The sequence below is a fragment of the Martes martes genome (genome assembly GCF_963455335.1).
Source record: "Martes martes genome assembly, chromosome: 13".
In the NCBI taxonomy this organism is placed as follows: domain Eukaryota; kingdom Metazoa; phylum Chordata; class Mammalia; order Carnivora; family Mustelidae; genus Martes; species Martes martes.
Genome location: NC_137901.1, coordinates 16,919,152 through 16,941,778, shown reverse-complemented (window position 1 = coordinate 16,941,778; position 22,627 = coordinate 16,919,152). Strand labels below are relative to the sequence as shown.

At 40.1% G+C, this 22,627-nt stretch overlaps 1 protein-coding gene across 2 annotated transcripts in view; it reads left to right on the top strand.

Moving 5' to 3' along the window:
* The window catches only part of MALT1 (MALT1 paracaspase), a 59,480-nt gene extending 38,391 nt beyond the window's left edge, over nt 1–21,089 (top strand). For both annotated transcript variants that reach the window (XM_080821518.1, XM_080821517.1), the window contains 8 exons: nt 1,355–1,558; nt 9,693–9,870; nt 10,654–10,728; nt 11,073–11,200; nt 13,550–13,699; nt 16,227–16,384; nt 18,040–18,165; nt 19,230–21,089. In XM_080821518.1, the coding sequence (XP_080677644.1) occupies nt 1,355–1,558; nt 9,693–9,870; nt 10,654–10,728; nt 11,073–11,200; nt 13,550–13,699; nt 16,227–16,384; nt 18,040–18,165; nt 19,230–19,670 (1,460 nt within the window). In that variant the 3' untranslated portion in view covers nt 19,671–21,089. The remainder of the gene's footprint in view (nt 1–1,354; nt 1,559–9,692; nt 9,871–10,653; nt 10,729–11,072; nt 11,201–13,549; nt 13,700–16,226; nt 16,385–18,039; nt 18,166–19,229) is intronic.
* Nucleotides 21,090–22,627: the final 1,538 nt, after the last annotated feature.

Below are 22,627 nucleotides of genomic sequence, written 5' to 3'. Positions count from 1 at the left end.
GACAATGGGATTATTTCTGTTTCTGTCATGAGAGTAGTCTTCATGATAATTTATAAAGAAACTACTCAGCAGCATTTAGTGACAGAGGTTGGTCACCTAGCCCTGGCCTGTGTCAGTTGGCGGCTCCTCAGCCGGTTTGGTGATGGCCCGTCAGCTGCTCCCTGCAGCCTTCTGCATGGTTCACACCAGAACCTGTGCTGCCTGTCCCCGCTGTGGCCCTCCGCTGTTCCTCCCGGCGTGGCTCTGTCTCCAATCTCTAAACACTAACCCCAGACTAGCGAAGCTGTGGTTGTGGGGACCCGCCCTCTCTAGCCATTTCAGGACACACTCTACACGTGGTAAAGCTAGCTGGCACTTTCTAAGTTTGGGTCTGTTTGGCCCTAAGAAACAGAGAAATTCCATGTATGAGGGTACGTCTTTGAGCAACGTCTCTGCACTAAGGTCAGAAAATAAACTGTTAAGATATTCATACAAAAGGTCTTCACATATCCCTAAGGTCAGGGGATTTTTTTTTTTTTTTTAAAGAAGCCGAAAGGAGATAGCACATCAACTGACAAAATACAGATAGAGTTCTTGTTAAGTCCCTGCTTTTCTCTCCTCTTTGGTTTTCCCCTTACTTGCTCTGACGAGAATTTGTCCTGTTCCTCTTTTTGGTAATTCTTTTGGTTTTACCATCTTCCATGGTCAGTAAAACAGAACCTAATTTGATGGGAACCCAGTTACTAACATTGCTTGTTTAAATTTGCTCTAAAAGTCTAGTTGAATATCCTTTTCTTTTGTTGTAACTCAATAAAAGTATTAATTTAATATTTGTTACCATTAGGCTTCATATGAGTTCATAAATATCCTTTGCCTGGTTCTCAAAAGCATTGATAAGTTTCAGTTGTTTGATTTATCAACCTATGTTCCTCAGTATACTACAAGAAGTGGTCTATGTATAGTATATACGCTATATACTATATAAAGTGGTCTGCTGTATAAAGTGATAGTTGTAGAATGAAACTAAGAATGAGATCTTATTTGTAAAGCATATGTTTTATTATACTTGTAACATTTCCATAGGTTTTATTTTAATCTTTATATCCTCCTCTAAAGGGGTGCCTGGGTGGCTCAGCGGGTTAAAGCCTCTCTGCCTTCAGCTCGGGTCATGGTCCCAGGGTCCTGGGATCGAGCCCCGCGTCGGGCTCTCTGCTCGGAGGGGAGCCTGCTTCCTCCTCTCTCTGCCTGCCTCTCTTCCTACTTGTGATCTCTCTCTCTCTCTCTGTCAAATAAATAAATAAAATCTTTAAAAAAATAAAATAAAATAAAATATATCCTCCTCTAAATACCCCCTCTTTTTTTTTTTTTTAAACAGCAAAGGACAAGGTTGCTCTTTTGATAGGAAATATGAATTACTGGGAGCACCCCAAGCTTAAAGCGCCATTGGTGGATGTGTATGAATTGACCAACTTGTTAAGACAACTTGATTTCAAAGTTGTTTCACTGTTGGATCTCACTGAGTATGAGATGCGAAATGCTGTGGATGAATTTTTACTACTTTTAGACAAAGGAGTATATGGTAAGATATTTATAATCTTGGTTTTTATAATTATCCACTCGTTACTGTACAAGTTAGGTTAAGAGACAAAAATCAGAGAAAGGTATGGTAAACACATCCAGCTGAAGTTTGTGAATGAATTGTTTGTGAATGAATTTTACAACTGAAATTATGCAAATGATGGATTTAATCTTCATTCTATAGTTCCATGTGAACAGTTAGCTCAGTGTCCTAACTTTCATGTCACTTGTTTTATCAAAACAATATTGTTCTTACTAGAATTTTTTCCTGTCTTAATTGAGTCTGTGTTTTATTGATAAGAGCTGAAGTACAGTGAAGCTCAGTGACCAAATGGCACATTGTATACTCATATATGTATCGTCCTGTGGGGTGTGTGTGTGTGTGTGTGTGTGTCTAGTACAAAGGGAACCAAATGTACATTCTGTATGTTTTAATCTTTTTCTAACTATTGCCTGGTATTTTCTAGTCCTTTAACAGGAACTAGAATTTAGCAAGAATATGTTGGTGAATGAAGCATATGAAAATTTGCAAACGAAAGCTCTGTACAAAGATAGTTAGAGGTGGACCCCCACAAAAATTCTAATGGTAAATTTGTTATCGTTTTACTCATTCTCTCATTTAAATGTGAAGAACACCACAGATATGGTAAAGATTTTTTAAAGAGAGAGAATATGCTGTCAGCAGTAAGTGATTTTTTTGGTAACTTACTTCTTGTAATGGGTGGAAGCACACACGAAGGCCAGCTGGCGGGGTTCTCGGAGCTGTTATCCCCCAGGCTGTGCGCGCGGTGATACTGCGCGGTCACATCTGACTGCCCGCCAAGTGGCATCCCCGGGCCTGTTGTTAGGCATGCTGGTGCTGAAGTATCAGTTTAGCTTCTGTGTCTTTCAAATTATTTTACTTCAATAATTTCTAAGTTTATTTATTTATTTTTTTTAAAGATTTTATTTATTTACTTGAGAGAGAGAGAGCATGAGAGGGGAGAAGGTCAGAGGGAGAAGCAGACTCCCCGCAGAGCTGGGAGCCTGATGTGGGGATCGATCCCAGGACTCCAGGATCACGACCTAAGCTGAAGGCAGTGGTTCAACCCACTGAGCCACCCAGGCACCCCAATCATTTCTAAGTTTAACCTTTCATTTATAGTTAGACCGATAACGATGAAGTGGGCTTGGTGGAATTGCTAATGGGTCTCGAAGGAGAATTTTTAATGGAAGAGAAAGCTTTTCTTTCCCCAAGATTCAACATGTCACTGTATATGGGATGGGGAGAATCTTAAAATCTTATTTAAATGATAGGATTAGTTATTTAAATAATAGGATTACAGTTGTAACACAAATAAATCAACAAAGTAAATATCTCAAATTTGGGATTTCAACTCTTACGTTGATGTTGTAATAACATAACCTTGTTTATGAGTGTGTAGAGTGGTAGCTCTGGGTGAGGACATTCATTTTTCTTTTGAAAATATGGTAGAATATATTGTACAAATGTGCCTTCTTGGCAATTACTTAATATGTTTTTAGTCTAGATTAAGATGGTGTTTTGAGGGGCACTTGGGTGGCTCTGGGTTAAAGCCTTTGCCTTCAGCTCAGGTCATGATCTCAGGGTCCTGGGATCGAGCCCTGAATCGGCCTCCCTGCTCAGCGGGGAGCCTACCTCCCTCTCTTTCTCTGCCTGCCTCTCTGCCAACTTGTGATCTCTCTCTGTCAAATAAATAAATAAAATATTTTTTTAAAAAAAGACAGTGTTTTGATTCTTTTTATTGCATTTAATTTATCTCCATTTATAAAGTACCAGGAAAGGCTCCTAAAGCATCACTGAAAGGAATGAGACAAAAGGGAAAAATATTCGCCAACTTAGGGTTTAGGTTGGTAAAGTAGTTTATAAAGATTTATTTATTTAAGGAGGGGGAATGCGGGGGCAGGGGCAAAGGGAGAGAGATTCTTAAGCAGACTCTGTGCTGAACCAGAACCTGGTGTAAGCCTCGATCTCGGCAACCCTGAGATCAGGACCTAAGCTGAAACCAAGAGTTGGATGCTTAACCAACTGAGCCACCCAGGCATCCCGAAAGCTAGGTGGCTTTTAAATCCTACTGATTGGTGTCTTAACAGGGTGACTGCATTATATTTTGAAGTACTGTGAATACGCTAAACATCAGGCACATCTGCATGAAATGTCAGTGGGGTAGAGGCTCATGGTGGCGGCCCTCCTCCTGCACCTTTACCTCCAGTTGGCAGCCCCATGTCATGGCTAGTATCCCGTAGGGGAGGGGGCCGAGGCAGAGCATAGCAAATCCAGCGTGAACAACTGCAGAGAGGGAAAAGTGTATGCACTCAGGTTTATGCCCTTTTACATCCTGTTGCCCGTGGGTTTGTAAAAGAAGCAAAAACTGCAACAGAACAGAAAATAGGTAATTCACTTTTAAAATAGATATAAACTTTAAAAACACTCTTAAGAGCAGGAATAACTGATTTCTGTTACGTGTCCTTGCAGACAAATGGAGATAAAGATTTCCAGTTGCCGTATGTAGTGGCTGCGGTAGGGAGTAACTGTTTGGCTTGATATCTCCCCCCACGCTGTGCCTTTCTACCCTCATAGCTTGCGGCAGCTTCGCCGTGCTTTTTTGGAGGAGAATGCTGAAGGAGCCTGGTCAGATTACGGCCAAAGCCTTACTTACTCTAGAGGAGTCGTTCGGCTCAGCGGAGCTGAGTGGCGAAGCAGGGGGCCTCAAGTAAGCTCACCCGGGTCCGACACTCTGGCCTTTCTGCTGACCGCTGTGTAACTAGAACCAAGTCAGTTAACTTTCATAAGCCAAAAAAGACTTATGAAGTGGTAGACTAACATAATGAGGTGATTGCCGAATAAATACGATAAAATAATTATCCCGGTGCCTTGGCCACTATTGTTGTAATTTCCTGAATTCCACTTTCCTTCACTTTATGTGGAGATTTGAACCCGGTAGCATTCCACGTCAGGCCCCAACTAGAGAAACCCGGCTTCCGTGTTGTTGCATATTAAGGTTCAGCCTCAGATTCTTTTTTTTTTTTTTTAATGGAGGTTTTAAGATGATCGTAATAGTGAGGCCGTGAATAACCAGTACACGGATGGTTTGTATTTTCTGAGAGTAAAGTTACTAGAAAGGCAGTGGTAGTTATCACGAGACAGTACAGTGGGAGCACGGCCCGGCCGGCATCCAGATTCTGGCCCTGTCACTATTCATCAGTGTCTGTTTACAGTGTTTCCATCTGTAAAAGGGGGAAGGTAATATTACCTCCCTGGTTATGAGAGATGTGTCGTAAGGATCATAGGAGATGATAACCGTATAATTAAAGCACTTTTGTGTGAACAGGGGAGGAGCCATGTAGGTTGATGTGGTGGCCACGGCCATTGTCAGAGCATGGTGCTCAGTGCACGGTGGGACAGTCTTCACCGAAGCGGTTCTTTTCTCTGTAGACAAGAATGCATAGCTGTAATGAACTATATTCTTGGAAATCATGTTCCCCAGAAATAAAATTCCCTAAGGGTCTAATTGATAGGATAGTGTTTTGAAACACATTGAATTTTTTGTCATTTATAAAGATACCTTTTCTGTGCCTCTATCCTTGAGTAATGGGATAGTCGATTAAATTAACAAGTACTACAGATGCAGTTCTTAAAATAACATGATTTGGGCTAGTTTATTTTACATAAAAATGTTTAATCTCCCACAATGTAATTTGGATGTAGACTTTGATACAAAATGCTTACACTTTTCATAAATCATTTTGGGGAGCACAGAAGTATTTTGTTCTAAGTGCCTTAGTTTCGGTGATTGCAGGGCAGGACATATGGCACTGAAATAACGGACCACACTTAGGTTTCCCTGGTCACTGGAGGCCGAACCTTCCCTTGAAGTTGGTGCTTCTTGCAAGTTACAAGTCTTATTAGAGACAGATACATTACGTGATACAGCGGGGGCAATCCCCGAGCCCTCTGGCTGGCTGGCTAGTAATACCAGTTGTAGAAATGGTGCCATTTCTACTGCAAATCAGACTTTTTATAGAACGTTCTCCACATCTACCTCTGCCCTGATTGGTTTGCACTGTTAATTTAATGCATTCAAAAAGCATGTACTGAGTTTCTTATTATAACATAGCCCAGATAGAGAAGTATGCTAGGTGTTGAAGGAGATATAGAAAATAAAGAACATGATTTATATTCTCAAAATTAGAAGGCACTTAATATAATGAGAAAAAAATGCTTTTTTAGAGTCCAGATACCTATCACCTATATGATTTTAAGCAAGTCATTTGATCTTTTTAATTTTCTCAAGAATATAATAAGGATATAAATTATTTAAAGGTTGCTATGTAGATTAAAATCAGTTCATGTATGTGAAGGTGCTTTCAAAACCATGAAAAGTCTCTACCAGTGTGTAAGATTAATGTCTATTGTGATTTTTAGACAAGAAATGAAACCGGGGTGCCTGAATGGCTCAGTGGGTTAAAGCCTCTGCCTTCGGCTCAGGTCATGATCCCAGGGTCCTGGGATCGAGGTCCGCATCGGGCTCTCTGCTCGGCGGGGAGCCTGCTTCCCCCCTTCTCTCTGCCTGCCTCTCTGCCTACTTGTGATCTCTGTCTGTCAAATAAATAAATAAAATCTTTAAAAAAAAAAAAAGATGAAACCTACAAAGAACTGTAGGGTGTCCCCGAGGGGTGCTGCAGGGCTTCAAAGCAGGGCAAGTCTGCCGTGTGTCAGAAAGCCAGAAACTGGGTGATAACCTGCTGAGTGTTCTGAGCCTGAGAATACCCTAGAGGACTTGTCATGATCTGGGTGGACAGGAAGGAGATAGTCACCGGAGCAGGGTCATGAAGGTTAGAAATCAGCAGAGCTTGCTTTCAGAAACTGTGAACAGACTGATGGATAAGAGCATCCCATGTTGTACGCAGGTCCCCCGCTACGAGCACACAGAGTGCTCCTCTGACAGCCTGCGGGGAAGAAGCACTTACCATGCGTCTGAGCGTTCCCAGACCCAAACAGACTTCTTTACTACCAAAGGATACATCTTGCTAACAGATGCATGCACCAAAGGGAAGCGAAGCCCAGAGGCTCACAGACACAGCTCACAGCACTGGTGGTGCTGCTGAACTGCCCGGGATGGTTCCCGGGGAAGGGGGCCACGCTGCCCCTCCAGGGCTCGTGCCAGCCGCAGACACACACTCAGCACTGTTTTCGCTTTTTGCCTTTTCTCGTCGAAGCAGAAATCCTCTTTCGGTTTCTTTTGAGTAACAAAAGTGGATACTAGGGGCACCTGGGTGGCTCAGCCTCTGCCTTTAGCTCAGGTCATGATCCCAGGGTCCTGAGATCAAGCCCCGAATCAGGCTCTCTGCTCAGTGGGGACCTGCTTCTCTCTCTCTCTCTCTCTGTCTGCCTCTCTCCCTACTTGTGATCTCTGTCAAATAAATAAATAAAATCTTTAAAAAAAAAAAAAAGAAAAGAAAGTGGATACTAATGTAGGTCTTTCATAAAAGCAAAGTGGTCTGATGCAAACTTCAAGAGCAAGGGGTACCTGTACTTGATAAAGAATTACAAATTTTACTCTTTGGAAGTGTACAATTCAGTGGCTTTTAGTATATATTCACAGAGCTGTGCATCAGTCCCCTAATTGCAGAACATTTTCATCATCCCAAAAAGAAGCTCCATGTCCATTAGCAGTCACTCTGCATTCCTCCTTATCCCACGCCCTTGGCAACAACACATCCACTTTCCTAGCTTTATGGATTCACCTCTTCGAGACAGTTCATAGAATGGGATCATTCCATACGTGTCCTTTTGTATCTGGCTTTTTTTACATGCCATAATGTTTTCAAGGTTCATCCGTGTTGTTGCGTGATATTTGTGGCTGGATAATCACCCGCTGTATGGGCGTACCACATCACCAGCAGACAGACATGTAGGTTGCTTAAACTCTGTGGATCTTGTGAATAACACTGCTGCGAACACTCGTGTACACGTTCTTGTGTGGACACACATTTTTGGTTCTCTTGGATGTATGTACCTTGGATTGCACTTGCATTTGCTGGGTCATAGGATAATTCTGAGTTTAATTTTTTGAGGAACTGCCTCTCCTCTTTCCAAAGTGCGTGCACTGTTGTACATTCCCACCAGAAATAAATGAGGTTTCCACTTTTTCTACATCTTTGCCAGCACTTGTTACTGCCTGTTCTTATTATAGCCGCCCTAGTAAGTGCAAAGCGGTGTCTCGTCATTTTGTTTTGCTTTTCATGTACTTACTTGCATTTGTATATCCTCTTTGGAGAAATGTTTATTCAGGTCCTCTGCCCATTTTTTTATGGGGGTATTTGTCTTCTTATGGTCAAATTGAAGAGTTCTTTACATATTCTAGACACAAGTTATCCTTTTAGATACATGATTTGCAAATATTTTCCCTTATTCTTCAGGTTGTCTTCTCACTTACTTGATCTTCATCGCTTAGTGACTTAAATCCACTCCCTGTGTCGTGATGTTCAAAATGCTCCCTATCAGTGCGGTCTCACTTCCATTTACAGCAATAGCTGGATTCTTGGCCAGGCTGGTTTCCTTTCTATGAGTGGCCATTCCCGGTCCTCACCTTGTTTCTGCTGTCCCTGCCTCTAATGAACCTCACTCTTTTCTCTCCCTTTCTAGATTGCACCCAGGCTCTCAAGGCCACCCACCGCTGCTTCACCTCACCCTGCCTCTTCTCTGCACCCTGCTCCTATCAGGCAGGGTTTCCTTAACCACATAATTTATTGTATTTCATTATGTGCTGACTTTCTTTGTTCTTTGACTAACAACAGGAGCAGGACTGAATGAGTTGCAGGCTCCCTGGGCCAGGAACTTTGTCTTCCTTTTCTTTTTCATTTCTTTCAGTGCCTGCATTCATTCATTCATTCAGGGCTAGATGGGATAGAATAAACCCACACTGATTAAATGAATGCGCCCATTTTGTCATTTGTTACCTGAAATGTTACATAGGAAGGAACCATGTATCCCATTTTAGTAGGAGTTCAAGTAAAGTAGGCCGGGGTCCTGCCTTCTAGGACTGAATGAAACACATTGTTTTAGTGTTCAGAGCCCCGTTCTTTGCTAGGAATTGGGCCTGTAGATAAAAAGGATTAGTTTTTCTGTTGTTCCCTGTCTCAGTGCCTTTATACTGTTAATGATAGAGTACCATAGAAGTCGTCATACCCAGAATGCTGAGAGAGCATCAGTGGACCTTAGAAACTGCATGCTCGGGGGAGGATGTCTTCACAAGTATTTCTATCAAATATTGTTATAAGGAAGCCCATATTGATGTTTTGGGGGAGTTCTTGTATAGCCAGAATAAACTTCTTTTCAATAATACCTTCAGAGTTGTTTGGTACAGTTTTTATATTATCATTTCTCAGCAAAGAAATAATGACTCATTTATGGAACACTAAAAGGAACCCAAATTTTAGATTATTAATTCAAGAGACTCTGGATGGAAAATTAATGATAATTATATCTCTTAAGAAAAAGAAAAAATAATCATGAAACCAGATTTCCCTTCTCTGCTTAGAAAAAGCTACATTTATATTTTTATAGCCCTTATTAACATTCTATGGACATGACTGTGGAATTTCTTATTCTGGATACTGCCGTGGCTACTCGTCTGAACTGTGTTTATTTGTCCATCCGTTAAAAATTTACTAAGCTCCTGCTGTTTGCCAGGAATACACAGATAAAGATAGTACCATCCCTGCCTTGCGGGAGCTCTTGGTCTCCTGATCTCATGGAGGAGACGCAGGAGTCAACAAAGAAGTCTTTAGCCTTTTTCTTTGTTGTACATCATGAGATAAAATTGGATTCCATGTTATACCATTGTTTACAAATGTATAATTTTTATGAATTAAAATACACTTTAGGACAGCATCTCGGTGTTGGTTTAAGTGCAGTACTTGAAGACTGTTGTCAAAATAATTTTCTGTACAAATTTAGTTAACATGGACTGTGTTTATAATTGGATATCTCTTAAATAAGCTTGCATTAACTTGAAAACAAAGTCTGGGGTTTTTTTCCTAAAGAGTGCTACATGTGTGTTCAGAGTGCAATTTAGAATTAATTTTTACCTCTTTTTTTTTTTCCTTTCCAGGATTGTTATATTATGCAGGGCATGGTTATGAAAACTTTGGCAACAGCTTTATGGTCCCTGTTGATGCTCCAAATCCATATAGGTCTGAAAACTGTCTGTGTGTACAAAATATACTGAAATTGATGCAAGAAAAAGAAACTGGGCTTAACGTGTTCTTGTTGGACATGTGTAGGAAAAGGTAAACTGCCTCATCTTTGTTAAACAAAGTTCATCGGAGTTAGATAAATACCAGCCTTGCCAGTGAAATCGAAGGCAAACCTGGGAATGCTGAGAAGCACTCAAGCTTGTGAGTTTGTAATTACAGATTGAAACTGACCAAGAAGGAAACTCCATTTCTCTATATGTAGTTAATCACTTTAACTTTTTTCCTATTTGTTATAGAACGAAAGTGAGAAGCTAAAGGGTATGCGTATGTATTTATATTCCAGAAGGTTCAACTCTTCAGAATGTCTGTAGATGTCTCTAGTCCTCACTGCACTGATTTCTCCAGGAACTGATAGAAACAGTACACATAGAGCTGGGCCTCGGTCAGTCCTGGTCTCCCAGATACGGGAGTGCAGCCAGACCAGGTGTTTGAAGGTGTGGATCCCAGTTGTTGGTCACTGGGTTCCTAAGGAACAGAACCAGTGATTATTCCTCTCGGAAATACAGTTCTGTGCTTGCTCAGCCCATACAGATCAGAAACCAGGGCCAGAGTTCCGACGTACCTCCAGTTTTAAAGCTAACCAGAGAAAAGATGATGTGCCTGTCTGCTGTCTCAACAGCAGAAGAGCCCTAGGTTATTTAGGGGTAAATATGTACCTGATTTGATAAAGGCATTTTGAATCTATAATCTTCAGTTATGTATAATAGAACAGCATTATCAGATTTTCCATTATATTATTACTTACGCTCTTTTTAAAATGCTGTTTAACTTTTTTCATATTTGTATCTGTCCTTCTCCCTCCTCCCTTTTAAATAGAAACGACTATGATGACACTATCCCAATCTTGGATGCGCTAAAAGTCACTGCCAATATTGTGTTTGGATACGCCACGTAAGGAATTTTACATTCATGTTCAAGATGCATTCATTTTTCAATGACTTCTTTTTGATGAAAGATTAGAAGCCTAGATATATCCATAGGAATGTAGGCATAAATTTTCATCCTTGATAATTCTCGAAAGGATAAGTGAGTTAAATAATTGACTTTAGCTCCTCGTATCTTGGCATCTTCTTTTTACTAAGCCCCGAGCATTTAGTTCCTGCTTAAAGATAAGCTCTGCAATGAGGGTGTCATGCAAGAGGCAGGGAAGCAAATGAGGCTCATGAGTATTTACACAAGTCCCGTGTGGCAGGTGTTTACTTTCTTTAAAAATTTGTCTTTTTGCTGTGTTTAAGGTGTCAAGGAGCAGAAGCTTTTGAAATCCAGCATTCTGGGTTGGCAAATGGAATTTTCATGAAATTTTTAAAAGATAGATTATTAGAAGACAAGAAAATTACTGTGTTACTGGATGAAGTTGCAGAAGGTAAAATAAAAAATAAAGAGAAAGCTACTCAGGTTCTCTGGTGATTGTTTTATTCCTACTGTTATCGTGCAGGTTTGGAGTTAGTATTTTTTTTTTTTAAGATTATTTTATTCATGAGAGACGGAGAGAGAGAGGCAGAGGCAGAGGAAGAAGCAGGCTCTCCACAGAGCAGGGAGCCCGATGTGGTACTCGATCCCAGGACCCTGGGATCACGATCTGAGCTGAAGGCAAGACGCTTAACTGACTGACCTACCCAGGCGCCCCAGTATTTATTTTTATAAAGCAGTTTTTTCTAGAACATTCAGCCACACTCGAGTTTGATTCCTTCCTCCCTCCTCCTCTCCCTGGTGACTGAGCTTTGTGCCATCTGTGCAACATGACTCGAGCTACAAGGCTGGTCCCGGGCAAGACTGGAGTCAGTGAAGTTTCATCCTCAGAGCTCTGTACCTCGTCTCTGTGCCTCATGCCTGTGGCCCTGTTGGCTTGTTTGCAGAGAAACTTGTCCAGAGAACATCCTCTCCCAGGATCAGACTGATCCAGCTTTGCAGAAATATTGAGACTTGGGTGGAAAAGGCTGGATTCTTTTTTTTTTTTTTTTTTTAATGGACTTAATGGTTTTTAAATTCTGCTTTCAGGACATGACCCTAGAGGGCTCACATCATGTCTTCCATTTCCTTGTGTTCCCTTTCCTTCTCAGCATAATGTTATGCTCCTGTCAGGGGCCAAACAAGTACATATAGATTGCCAGGTGTTTTTTGAAATGCCATTTTAGAAGCCATGCCAAAAGACAATCCTCTTGCCAGCCAGCCCATAAGAAACGGAGTTTCAGGGGTGTTCTAAAGATGGCAGGTGGAGTGTGAGGTATGTGAGGGTTTCACCAAGAGCCATGAGTCACCTTTGTTTATTTTGATGTTTTTATCAGTGTAGATCTTTTAGCTAGATCACCTGACTTAACCACTTTCCCATGTAACAGAGACAACCAGAGCTTTGACCTCCTCCCACCATCCTCCTTCAACCGGAAAAGTTCTGCTTTTATCTGGTTTTTATATTTGGCTTCTATTTAAGAATAGATTCTTCTGTTTAACAATCTTAGTTTTACCTCTTTTTTTTCCAGATAAGTAATGACGTATCAAAGACCAGATATTATTACTTTATAACTTTATTAATAATAATGCATACAGAAGTAAGAGAAACTATAATTTTGTTCATATTAAAGAATATGATATATATGGCTTTATAAATTTAAATTGACATTTATCAGTAGTCACAAGTCTTTGACTAAAACATGTTAATGAAAACACATTATGGAGCATGCATATAGGATAACAGTTTTGTTAAGTTCAAAACCTCAAACATTAAGGACACCTGGTGGCTCAGTCGGTTAAGCGTCTGCCTCTAGCTTACATCATGATCCAGGGTCCTGAGATCAAACCCCACATTGGGCTCCCTGCTCGGCGGGGACCCTGGTTCTCCCTCTTGTCCCCGGCTCATGCTCTCTATTGCTATCTCTGTCTCTCTGTCAAATAAATAAATAAAATCTTAAAAAAAAAAAACCTAAAACATTAGCATAAACTACTTACCAATGCCTGTGCATGAGTGAAAATTAAGATAGGCATGGGAATATACGTACTACATTGAACAGTGGTTATTTTGAGTCGGAGAAGAATGGTGGTACTTTAACCATATCAGTAGTTATAACACATTATTTCCTTGCTTAAAAATAAAGCTATCTGAGGTAAAGATGGCATGAAATCTTACTTTCACATAGATAAGTAGTCATTTGTTTACTAAATACATGTTTTTCTCAACAGAGTATAGACATAAAGTTATCATGGCTGCCCTTTCAGTAAAGAAATATACTTTCAGGGGCACCTGGGTGACTCAGTCATTAAGCGTCTGCCTTCGGCTCAGGTCATGATCCCAAGGTCCTGGGATCGAGCCCTGCATTGGGCTCCCTAAAGGGAGCCTGCTTCTCTCTCTCTCACTCTGCCCTTCCCCTCCACTTGTTCTCTCTCTCGCAAATAAATAAAAATCTTTAAAGGAAGGAGTGTACTTTCAATTCTTTGTGAATTTTAAGGCTTAGAATATTAGGGATATGATAATAGAATTATAGAAGATAAAAGATAAAAACTAAAAGGGGATCTTCAGAAGTTTCCTGACCTAATATTTTTCTCCGTTTCTCATTACTTTGAACCGTGCCCGGTTATTACTGCACATAATAGATGTTCAGTAAAATAGCTGTCGAGTGAGTGATACTGAGAACATAACTGGATTTGCAGGAGAGTTCTTGACCTAAATATTTAAAACATGAAAAGATTGTGGTGTTAATACTTATTTCTTATCTTTTAGATATGGGTAAATGTCACCTCACCAAAGGCAAACAGGCTCTAGAGATTCGGAGTAGCTTGTCTGAAAAGAGAGCGCTCACTGACCCAATTCAGGGAACAGCGTATTCTGCGGAGTCTCTGGTGCGGAATCTGCAGTGGGCCAAAGCGCATGGTACGGTGAAGGCTGGTTCTTGTGAGGTTTTTCTGCAGTATGCTCTGTTAAATCATGAAAGAGGTTTTTTCCCTTCTGGATAAATAGTTTTCCTCTCGATTTTGTAGTGAGAGTATTTTAACCTGGTAGACAAGCCCAAAACTAAACAACTTATCTAATATACAGTCCCTTAGATTTTCTTAAATTGTGATCTGTCAGAACTGTGCTGTTTGAAAAATCAGACAGGCCTGGGTTCTGATCCTGTCTCTACCACTTGATAAACTTGTTATCTATAAATGGGGGTGAGAACTGATACTTGGGAGGGCCGTTGGTTATTGGATGCGATCTCACATGTAAAGAAACAAGCGTGCTGCTCGTTAAATACTATATGCTCCTCGGCGCTACTGAGAATTCTCTCCCTGCGACTTTTGCATCAGTGAGTCAGCGCAAGATAAGAGACAGTGAGGGGGAAATCCTATCTGTAACTTAATTACCTTTGGTAATTCTATGTGATTTAGTGAAAAGGTGAGTTTAAGTTATTGACTGAAGTAAAAATGTTTAATTTGTTGTGAGTCCCAAATATCTGTATGGTGAATCCCTTATTGTAGATAAGTGAAAATTATATTTGGTGAATTTCTGTATAAGAGTCTGTTTTTCATAATAGTCTGTTCTCTGAAATAGACTTTTGGTTAAATACGTTAAAGCACTTTAAAATATAAAATGTCATATATTGTCTTGGCTTTCCACATAATTGGATAAGTAATTGAAATTGATTCTTTTCCTTTAAAAAAGCTCTAAACAACAACAATAACAAAAGCATGGTGATAAGGATCAACAGTAAAAAAAACTTATGAAATGAAATGAAGGGAGCATCTCTTTACTTGGTGGACAAGCTGCTGCCCGATTCATGAATTGCCTAATAAAGTCAATTAGATCTTCAAATTTAAAAAAAGAAAGAAACTTTATACATGGACTGGTCCAATATTTTTCTCTGTTTGGTGATTACTTTGAACCATGCCTGGCACATAGTATGTGTTCAGTAAAGTAGTTGTTGAGTGAGGGAGTGAATGGGTGATACTCAGAACAGAACCACATTTGTAACACCAGAGTTCTTGGCCTAAACATTTAAAACATAATGAAAAGATTGTGGTCTTCAAGTAATACTGATTTCTTGTCTTTTAGATATAGGTAAATTTCTCCTTACCAAGGCAAACAGGCTCTGGAGATGTAGTTTGTCTGGAAAGAGAGCACTTTTTTTTTTGTAACAGATTTGGTATTTTTTATGTTAAAGAGTTCATGCAAAATGGTAAAAGGAGAAACATTAAGACTCCCTCAATTAATCATCAAAGGATGCAAATTTAGCCTGTACAGTTTGAGAATATATTAATAATTAAGAAACAAATATGGAAAATAATAAACTAAAGCAGTAATTAGTGAAAATAAAATTAGAACTATGATAGAGTAGTTTTTCCTTTTTAATCCCATCAACTAGGTAAACACTTTGAAAATTAATATTACTTCATTTTGGAAATGTATGGTGAGATCTATGTAAATGTATGTAAATATATGTAAATGATATATGTAAGTGAGAGTCATGTATGAGAAACCATCAATCAGCTATATCTAATAATCCTAAAGCATTAAGTACATATGTATAAGAAATATTGACTATGATAGAAAAATAATAAAACCCAGAAATATTATAGATACTCAAGAGTACTGGATTTGTTCACAGTAACAAATATTCAGTGACATTATGCTTTATTAAAAACTACTTTTTCTCTTTTTTTTATTTTTTAAGATTTTTTTATTTACTTATTTGACAGAGAGAGAGATCACAAGTAGGCAGAGAGGCAGGTGGTGGGGGGAATAGGCTCCCCGCTGAGCAGAGGGCCTGAAGCAGGGCTCGATCCCAGGACCCTGAGACCATGACCTGAACCAAAGGCAGAGACTTAACCCACTGAGCCACCCAGGTGCCCCTAAAAACTATATTCAATGAAGAGTGAGGCAACAGTGAAAATTTTTCTACCAATTCTGTGGATACTTTTGATTACCACTATAAAAATTACATATGCAGGGACGCCTGCATGGCTTAGTCATTAAGCATCTACCTTCCACTCAGGACATGATTCCAGGGTCCTTGGATCGAGCCCTACATTGGATTCCTGGCCCTGCAGGAAGCCTGCTTCTCCCTCATCCACTCCCCTTCTTGTGTTCCCTCTCTCGCCGTGTCTCTCTCTGTCAAATAAATAAATAAAATCTTTTTTTAAAAATTACATATGCAGAGGGACAAGAACTGTAAGCTAATAGTAAATTATTTTATTTGCTTGATCAGCAAAATACGGGTTTTTTTTTTCTTTCTATAAGTGCACGCCTGGGTGTTTATGTATCTTTGAACAGTGTGTTAGTTCTAGAACATTTTTAAGTGAAAGCAAAAGCTTTCATGTATTTTGCCCCATAAAGAACAATTGTCTGTTGCTGAACAAAAAACTTAGCAAAGGACTCCTCAAGGGATTATTTGTAAGTTGTTCTTTCTGTTCTTTTTCAGAACTCCCAGAAAGTATGTGTCTTAAATTTCAGTGCGGCGTTCAGATTCAGTTAGGGTTTGCTGCCGAATTCTCCAATGTCATGATAATCTACACAAGCATAGTCCACAAGCCGCCTGATGTCCTGATGTGCGATGCCTATGTCACCGATTTTCCTCTTGTAAGAACCCCCTTTCTTCTTTTATTCAAAATAGCACAGTATAGGGGCGCCTGGGTGGCTTAGTGGGTTAAGCCTCTGCCTTCGGCTTAGGTCATGATCTCAGGGTCCTGGGATCGAGCCCCGCATCGGGCTTCCCCCTGCCCCTCTGCCTACTTGTGATCTCTCTCTCTCTGTCAAATAAATAAATAAAATCTTAAAAAAAAAAAAAAAAGCACAATATAGCCTCACTAAAGATTAAACATTTGGAAACTTTAAGTTGATGGTAAATTTAAAGCAAATATGAATACATATATATTCCATTTATCTAAATACTTATATATATATATATATTTTTTTTTTTTTAAGATTTTATTTATTTATTTGACAGACAGAGATCACAAGTAGGCAGAGAGGCAGGCAGAGAGAGAGGGAGAAGCGGGCTCCCTGCCGAGCAGAGAGCCCGACGTGGGGCTCGATCCCAGGACCCTGGGATCGTGACCTGAGCCGAAGGCAGAGGCTTTAACCCACTGAGCCACCCAGGCGCCCCTACTTATTTATATTTTAGTAACAATGGTCAAAATATTTAAAAACTAATCCCCAAAATACCCTAAATTTATCAAATTTAGGAGTGTCTGAAGTTCACTCAGGAAAGAAGCCTTTAATTTCCTTTACCCTATGTACGATATCAATTATGGAGAAGTGAAATAGTAGTATATTGGAAGCATAGACATTTAGTTCTGTTTTCCGTTAATTAAGACATGATATTTATTTCATGTTGGCCTAAGGAAGCCAATAAATAGTAACCTTCTTTCCTACATGAGTGCAGTAAATTGAGAAGTGAGCAAGGAGCAAGACAATCCAGAACGTCGCCTTTGCTACTGGTAAAGGCTTCCTGGAGGACAGTGCTTAGTGTGAGAGCAAATGATCCAGCACTGAACCCCAGAATTAGACAGGCCTGTCTACCAGCATGACAGCACTGGACCCGGATGGTCCTCCTGGACATTGGGCGGGCAGACCCTGAGGCCTTCTCTCTGAAATTCCAGAACAGATATCCTGCTCTTACCCAGGGGCTGGCTCTTAGAGAAGAAAAAGGCAAGGGCTGCCTGTACACGTCCCTCTATTCTTTTTAAATATACGAATCATAGAAATGCCCCCACACCTTCCCAAAAGTGATGAGTGCGCAGGGAGAGAATCTAACAGGGCTGGAACTTGAAAGGAAGCTTGAGAGGGTTAAGAAGTGTTCGTAGGGATAGTTTGAAAATAACTGTCCTTGCAGAGCTAACATTTTAAGTGTATCCGTGCAGAATTTAGAATTTCTTTTTATACTCCAGAATGTTGTTTTTATTGTTTCTTTAGTCCTGGCTAAGGGCTCACCTACTCAGGCCAAAATTCAGAAGAGAGCGATATCTGTTAAGATACTTTACTGCCATAGGGACGCCTGTGTGGCTCAGGCAGTGGAGCATCCGCCTTCGGCTCAGGTCATGATTCCAGGGTCCTGGGATCGAGCCCCACAACAGGCTCCCCACTCAGAGGGGATCTGCTTCTGCCTCTGTCTGCCCTTCCCCCCCACCTCTCCGAAATAAATAAATAAAAGCTTAAAAAAAAGATAGTTTACTGTCAGAGACAATGTTGTGACTTCAACTGATTTCATTAATAATGTCCGCTGATTTTCACAGGATTTAGATATTGATCCCAAAGATGCAAATAAAGGGACACCTGAAGAAACGGGCAGCTACTTAGTGTCCAAGGATCTTCCCAAGCATTGCCTCTACACCAGGCTCAGCTCACTGCAAAAATTAAAGGTTATTCCTTTTCCTGTTTATTAACTACTGACTTTGTGGAAGTGAAAATTCATTGTGGCGCGTGGCAGTTGTGTTAGTTTATAGATAAGCTGCTTCATTGGGTATTAAATTGAGGTGCAGAGACACGATACACACTGAGTCTTCCAGTGACCCTCGTCATACTCTGTTCTGTCCCTGGTAATGGCCTGAGGATTTTTGTGGGAGAGAATATGTGATTACTCTCCGCAGTTGAAAAGTTAAGAGATCAGAGCATAGTGTGCTTTTAAATACCTTTGCATCTTCAAATAATCATTTCCTAGTAAAGGAACAAAAGACAATTATCACCCTGTTCATAGCTAAGCTACCTATAGTCTCCCTGGTCTTTGAAATAACCCTATAATCTAATTTGGTTATGCTTCTCCACCGAGGACTGTGGATTATTATTTCATGTTTTTTAAAACAGCTAAACTTTTAGCCTAGATGTAAAGCCAGCTTTTTCATTAAGGGATCATTCTCCAGGGGCACCTGGGTGGCTCAGTCGTTAAGCATTTGCCTTCAGCTCAGGTCATGATGCCAGGGTCCTGGGATCGAGCCCCGCACTGGGCTTCCTGCTCAGCAGGAAGCCTACTTCTCCTTCTCCCACTCCCCCTGCTTGTGTTCCCTCTCTCACTGTGTGTCTCTCTCTGTCAAATAAATAAAAATCTTAAAAAAATACACAAAAAGGATCATTCTCTATCTCCACTAATAGGGCGGGGTAAGTTTTCTAAGCCCCACTGCTTAGAAAATGCCTTTAAACTGTTCATCCGGAATACAGTCCAGCATCACATGATTCTGGTAACTGCCAGTAGCAAGAACTAGAAGTCTACCAGTTCAAAGCACTGACTGAGGGAAAGGGAAGGTGATTATAGCTGGCTTTTTTTAAGGCAGAGAAGGTGTAAACAAGCCTTGAGGATTTGGAACCTGGGAAAGGGGAGTGAGAGTGGCTGTTGTTGTGTGATCACGTGTGTATTTGTGTGTGTCAGTAATACTCTAAGATCGGTATGCTTTCACAGTTGATAAAAATAATTCTTTCTTCTCCTTTTCAGGAACATCTGATCTTCACAGTCTGCCTGTCGTATCAGTACTCAGGTTTGGAAGATACCGTCGAGGAGAAGCAGGAGGTGAATGTGGGCAAACCCCTCATTGCCAAACTGGACATTCACCGAGGTTTGGGCAGGAAAACTTGCTTCCAAACGTGTATTATGTGTAACGGCCCTTACCAGACCGCGGCATCCACCTCAGCGGGAACCGGCCGTTACCCCTCATCTCAGGACTCATTCCCCGGTGTTTACCATTCGCACCTTGGTAACTCCAGTAACGTCTTGCCATCAGATGACTGTCGCTGCAGCCGGATGGCAGATGCATTTATTTCAAGTCACCACACCCACCATTATCCATGCCAGTTCGGGAGGAGCAATGTGCCGGTGGAGACAACTGATGACCTGCCATTCAGTCTCTCTGAGGGGCTCCGAATTTCTGAACACTGACCTCCTTATTTTTGGAAGTTATCATAATTTCTAGATGCCTCCAGTGCAACAGTACTGACATGAAGAAGAGAGGCATCATGAAAAAGCAAACATGGATCTGTAGAGAGAGAAGATCTGTGTTAGTATTTCATGGCGAACCCAGGACTTTGAAGTGTTGGAGTTACATTATCGACCAACGGACTTCCTCTTCATTCTCTTTTAAGAGTTGGTGAATTGGTTGACTTGAAGAGTGGTTGTGTATATGTTTATGTGTTTGTAACAAAAATATTTTCATTTTGAGCACTGAAGTAAGAACAATGGGAATGGCATTGTAGAATAAGTCATTGTGTTTTGAGAATCGGGAAAAAAACCTCATTGGTGATCCTCGGGCTTAACCTAGTATCATCACTGGGAGAAACAGATTGCGTCATCTTGTTTACATTAGTGCTGGCCCAGCGCTGAGACCTCCAGATTTCTGTTCCAGTGTTTATCCCTCTATACACTTCCTTTCTGACAGGTTCTGAGACAGGTGTTATGTTTGTAGGTAGATTTAAAGATAATATGTAAATACACATGTCTGTATATAATCTAAAAATGTACAAACTTTAATTTGTGATTATAGGACTTTACTGCAAGTGTCAATCTAGACGTTTGTATATAAATCTTATGTAGAACAGGCCGAAGTTTCTTGTTAAGGTCATGAAAGCACATGGAGGGATGATGAAATGTTTGTCTCTGTTAGAGCAAGACAGCAGGATATTGCTGTCTCTGGATAATCTTGGCAACAGCTTATTGAATCTTAAAAACACTGGATATGTCTTCCTTGATAACATTTTCTTAACAAATTTAATCTTACCACCTTTCATCCTACCTAAAGCATGTCAAAAAGGCAACTGCCAATAACAAAAATATTGAATTAGTAATTTTAAAGCATTCCACAAAGAAACTACCAGGCCCAAATAGCTTCACTGCTATATTCTGCCAAACATTTAAAGAATTAGCACCAGTCCTTTGCAAACTCTCCCCAAAAATGGGAGGAGAAAGAACACTTCCCAACTCATTCTATGAAGCCAGTATTACCCCGATACAAAACCAAGTGAAGACATTCCAAGAAAACAACAGATCGATACCTGTTATGAATGGAGAATCAAAAGTCATCAACAAAATACTAGCAAACTGAGTCTAGCAATATATAAAAAGGATTATACACCATGACCAAATAAGATTTATCCCAGGAATGCAAGGTTTGTTTAACATCCAAAAATCTATGTATGCAGACAATTCTCATTATTCACAGTAGGTATAGTCTAGGAAGTCACTGTGGATACTGAACTAGTGAATGCAGAGCCATTGCTCCTAGGGGAAGTGTTTGTGTATTCATATCTCAAATAGATTATAATCTTAAATCCTGAAAACAGCTTATCCTGATATACTGTTTTATTTCACAAAAGAGAAAATGAGGTTCAGAAATATTCAGTGACCTTCTTAAGGCCACCCCACCAATAACTGCCAGAGTTGGGATTCATACCTGTCCAACTGGCCCCAGAGCCAAAGCTTACACAGCCCTGCCCCCACCCCCTCATCTTCTGGTCATGTCTGGGGGTGGGCAGTGAAACAGAGGCAGAGCACTTCCTTGTTCACCCCTGCTGGAAACGTGTATCAGGAAATTCATGGGTCTGCACATATCTATGAATGATCATAAAAGTGCTGACAGTTTTGATTGGGGATTACAAACAAATTTTACAAATAAATTGATAAATTTACAAACAGACTCATAAATAATGAAGATCAACTGTTCCATGTTCATAAAGCACTAAATTACTACATTGACTTCATTGTTTTAACAGTTGGAGAAGGAACATTTGATAAAATTCAGCACGTTTCATGATAAAAACACTTAATAAACTAGGAATAAAATGGGAATTCCTTAATATGATAAACAGCATCTACAAAAAACCCACACCTGACATCATTATTTGCAACAGACTGAATTCTGAATGTCCTCCCCCCAAAATCAGGAATAAGACAAGAATGTTCACTCTCATCCCTTCTAGTCAACATTGTACTTGAGGTTCTAGCCAGGGAATTAGGCAAGAAAAAGAAAAGTCAATCATACTGGAAAGGAAGTAAAACTGTGTATGTACAGATGGCATAATCTTAAAATTCTAAGAAATCCATTTAAAAACTAATAAATGAATTCACCAGGCTAGAGGATAGATACAAGATCAATATACAGAGATCAGCTTTATTTCAATGTCAGCAGTGAATTCTGAAATCGAGATTTTCTTTAAATTCTATTTACAATAGCATCAAGATGAATAAAAACTATGCAACACTGTTGAAATTAAAGAAGACCTAAATATATGGAAATACGTTGTTCATGGATTGGAAGACTTTACACTGTTAAGATGCAGATGCTTCCCAAATTGCTTCACAGAGTTCCTGCAGTTCCTGTCAAAATCCCAGCTGGCTCATTTGCAAAAATTGACAAACTGATAAAATTCACATGCAAAAGACAAAAGCCAAAACAATCTTGAAAAATAACAAAGTTGGAAGACTCACACTTAACCAATTTCAAAACTTAACCTCAGAGCTACAGTAACTGAGACTGTGTGATACTGGCATAAAGATAAACATGGATTGAGGGCATATAAAATATAACTGAGAATCCAGAAATAAACTTATGATGTTTATGATCGATTGTTTTTTGACAAGAGTGCCAAAGCATTCAATAAGAGTAATCTCTTCAACAAATAGTCCTAGGACAGCTGGATAGCCACGCGCTAAAGGATCCCCCCTCCTTACGCCATATACAAATTTCAACCCAAGATGGATCATGTGCCTAAATATAAGAGCCAAAACTGTGAAACTGGCAAGAAAACATACAAGCAAATCTTTGTGACCTTGAACTAAGCAATGTTTTCTTGTATACAACACCAAACGCACAAGCAACAAGGAAAAAAATAAATTGGCACTTC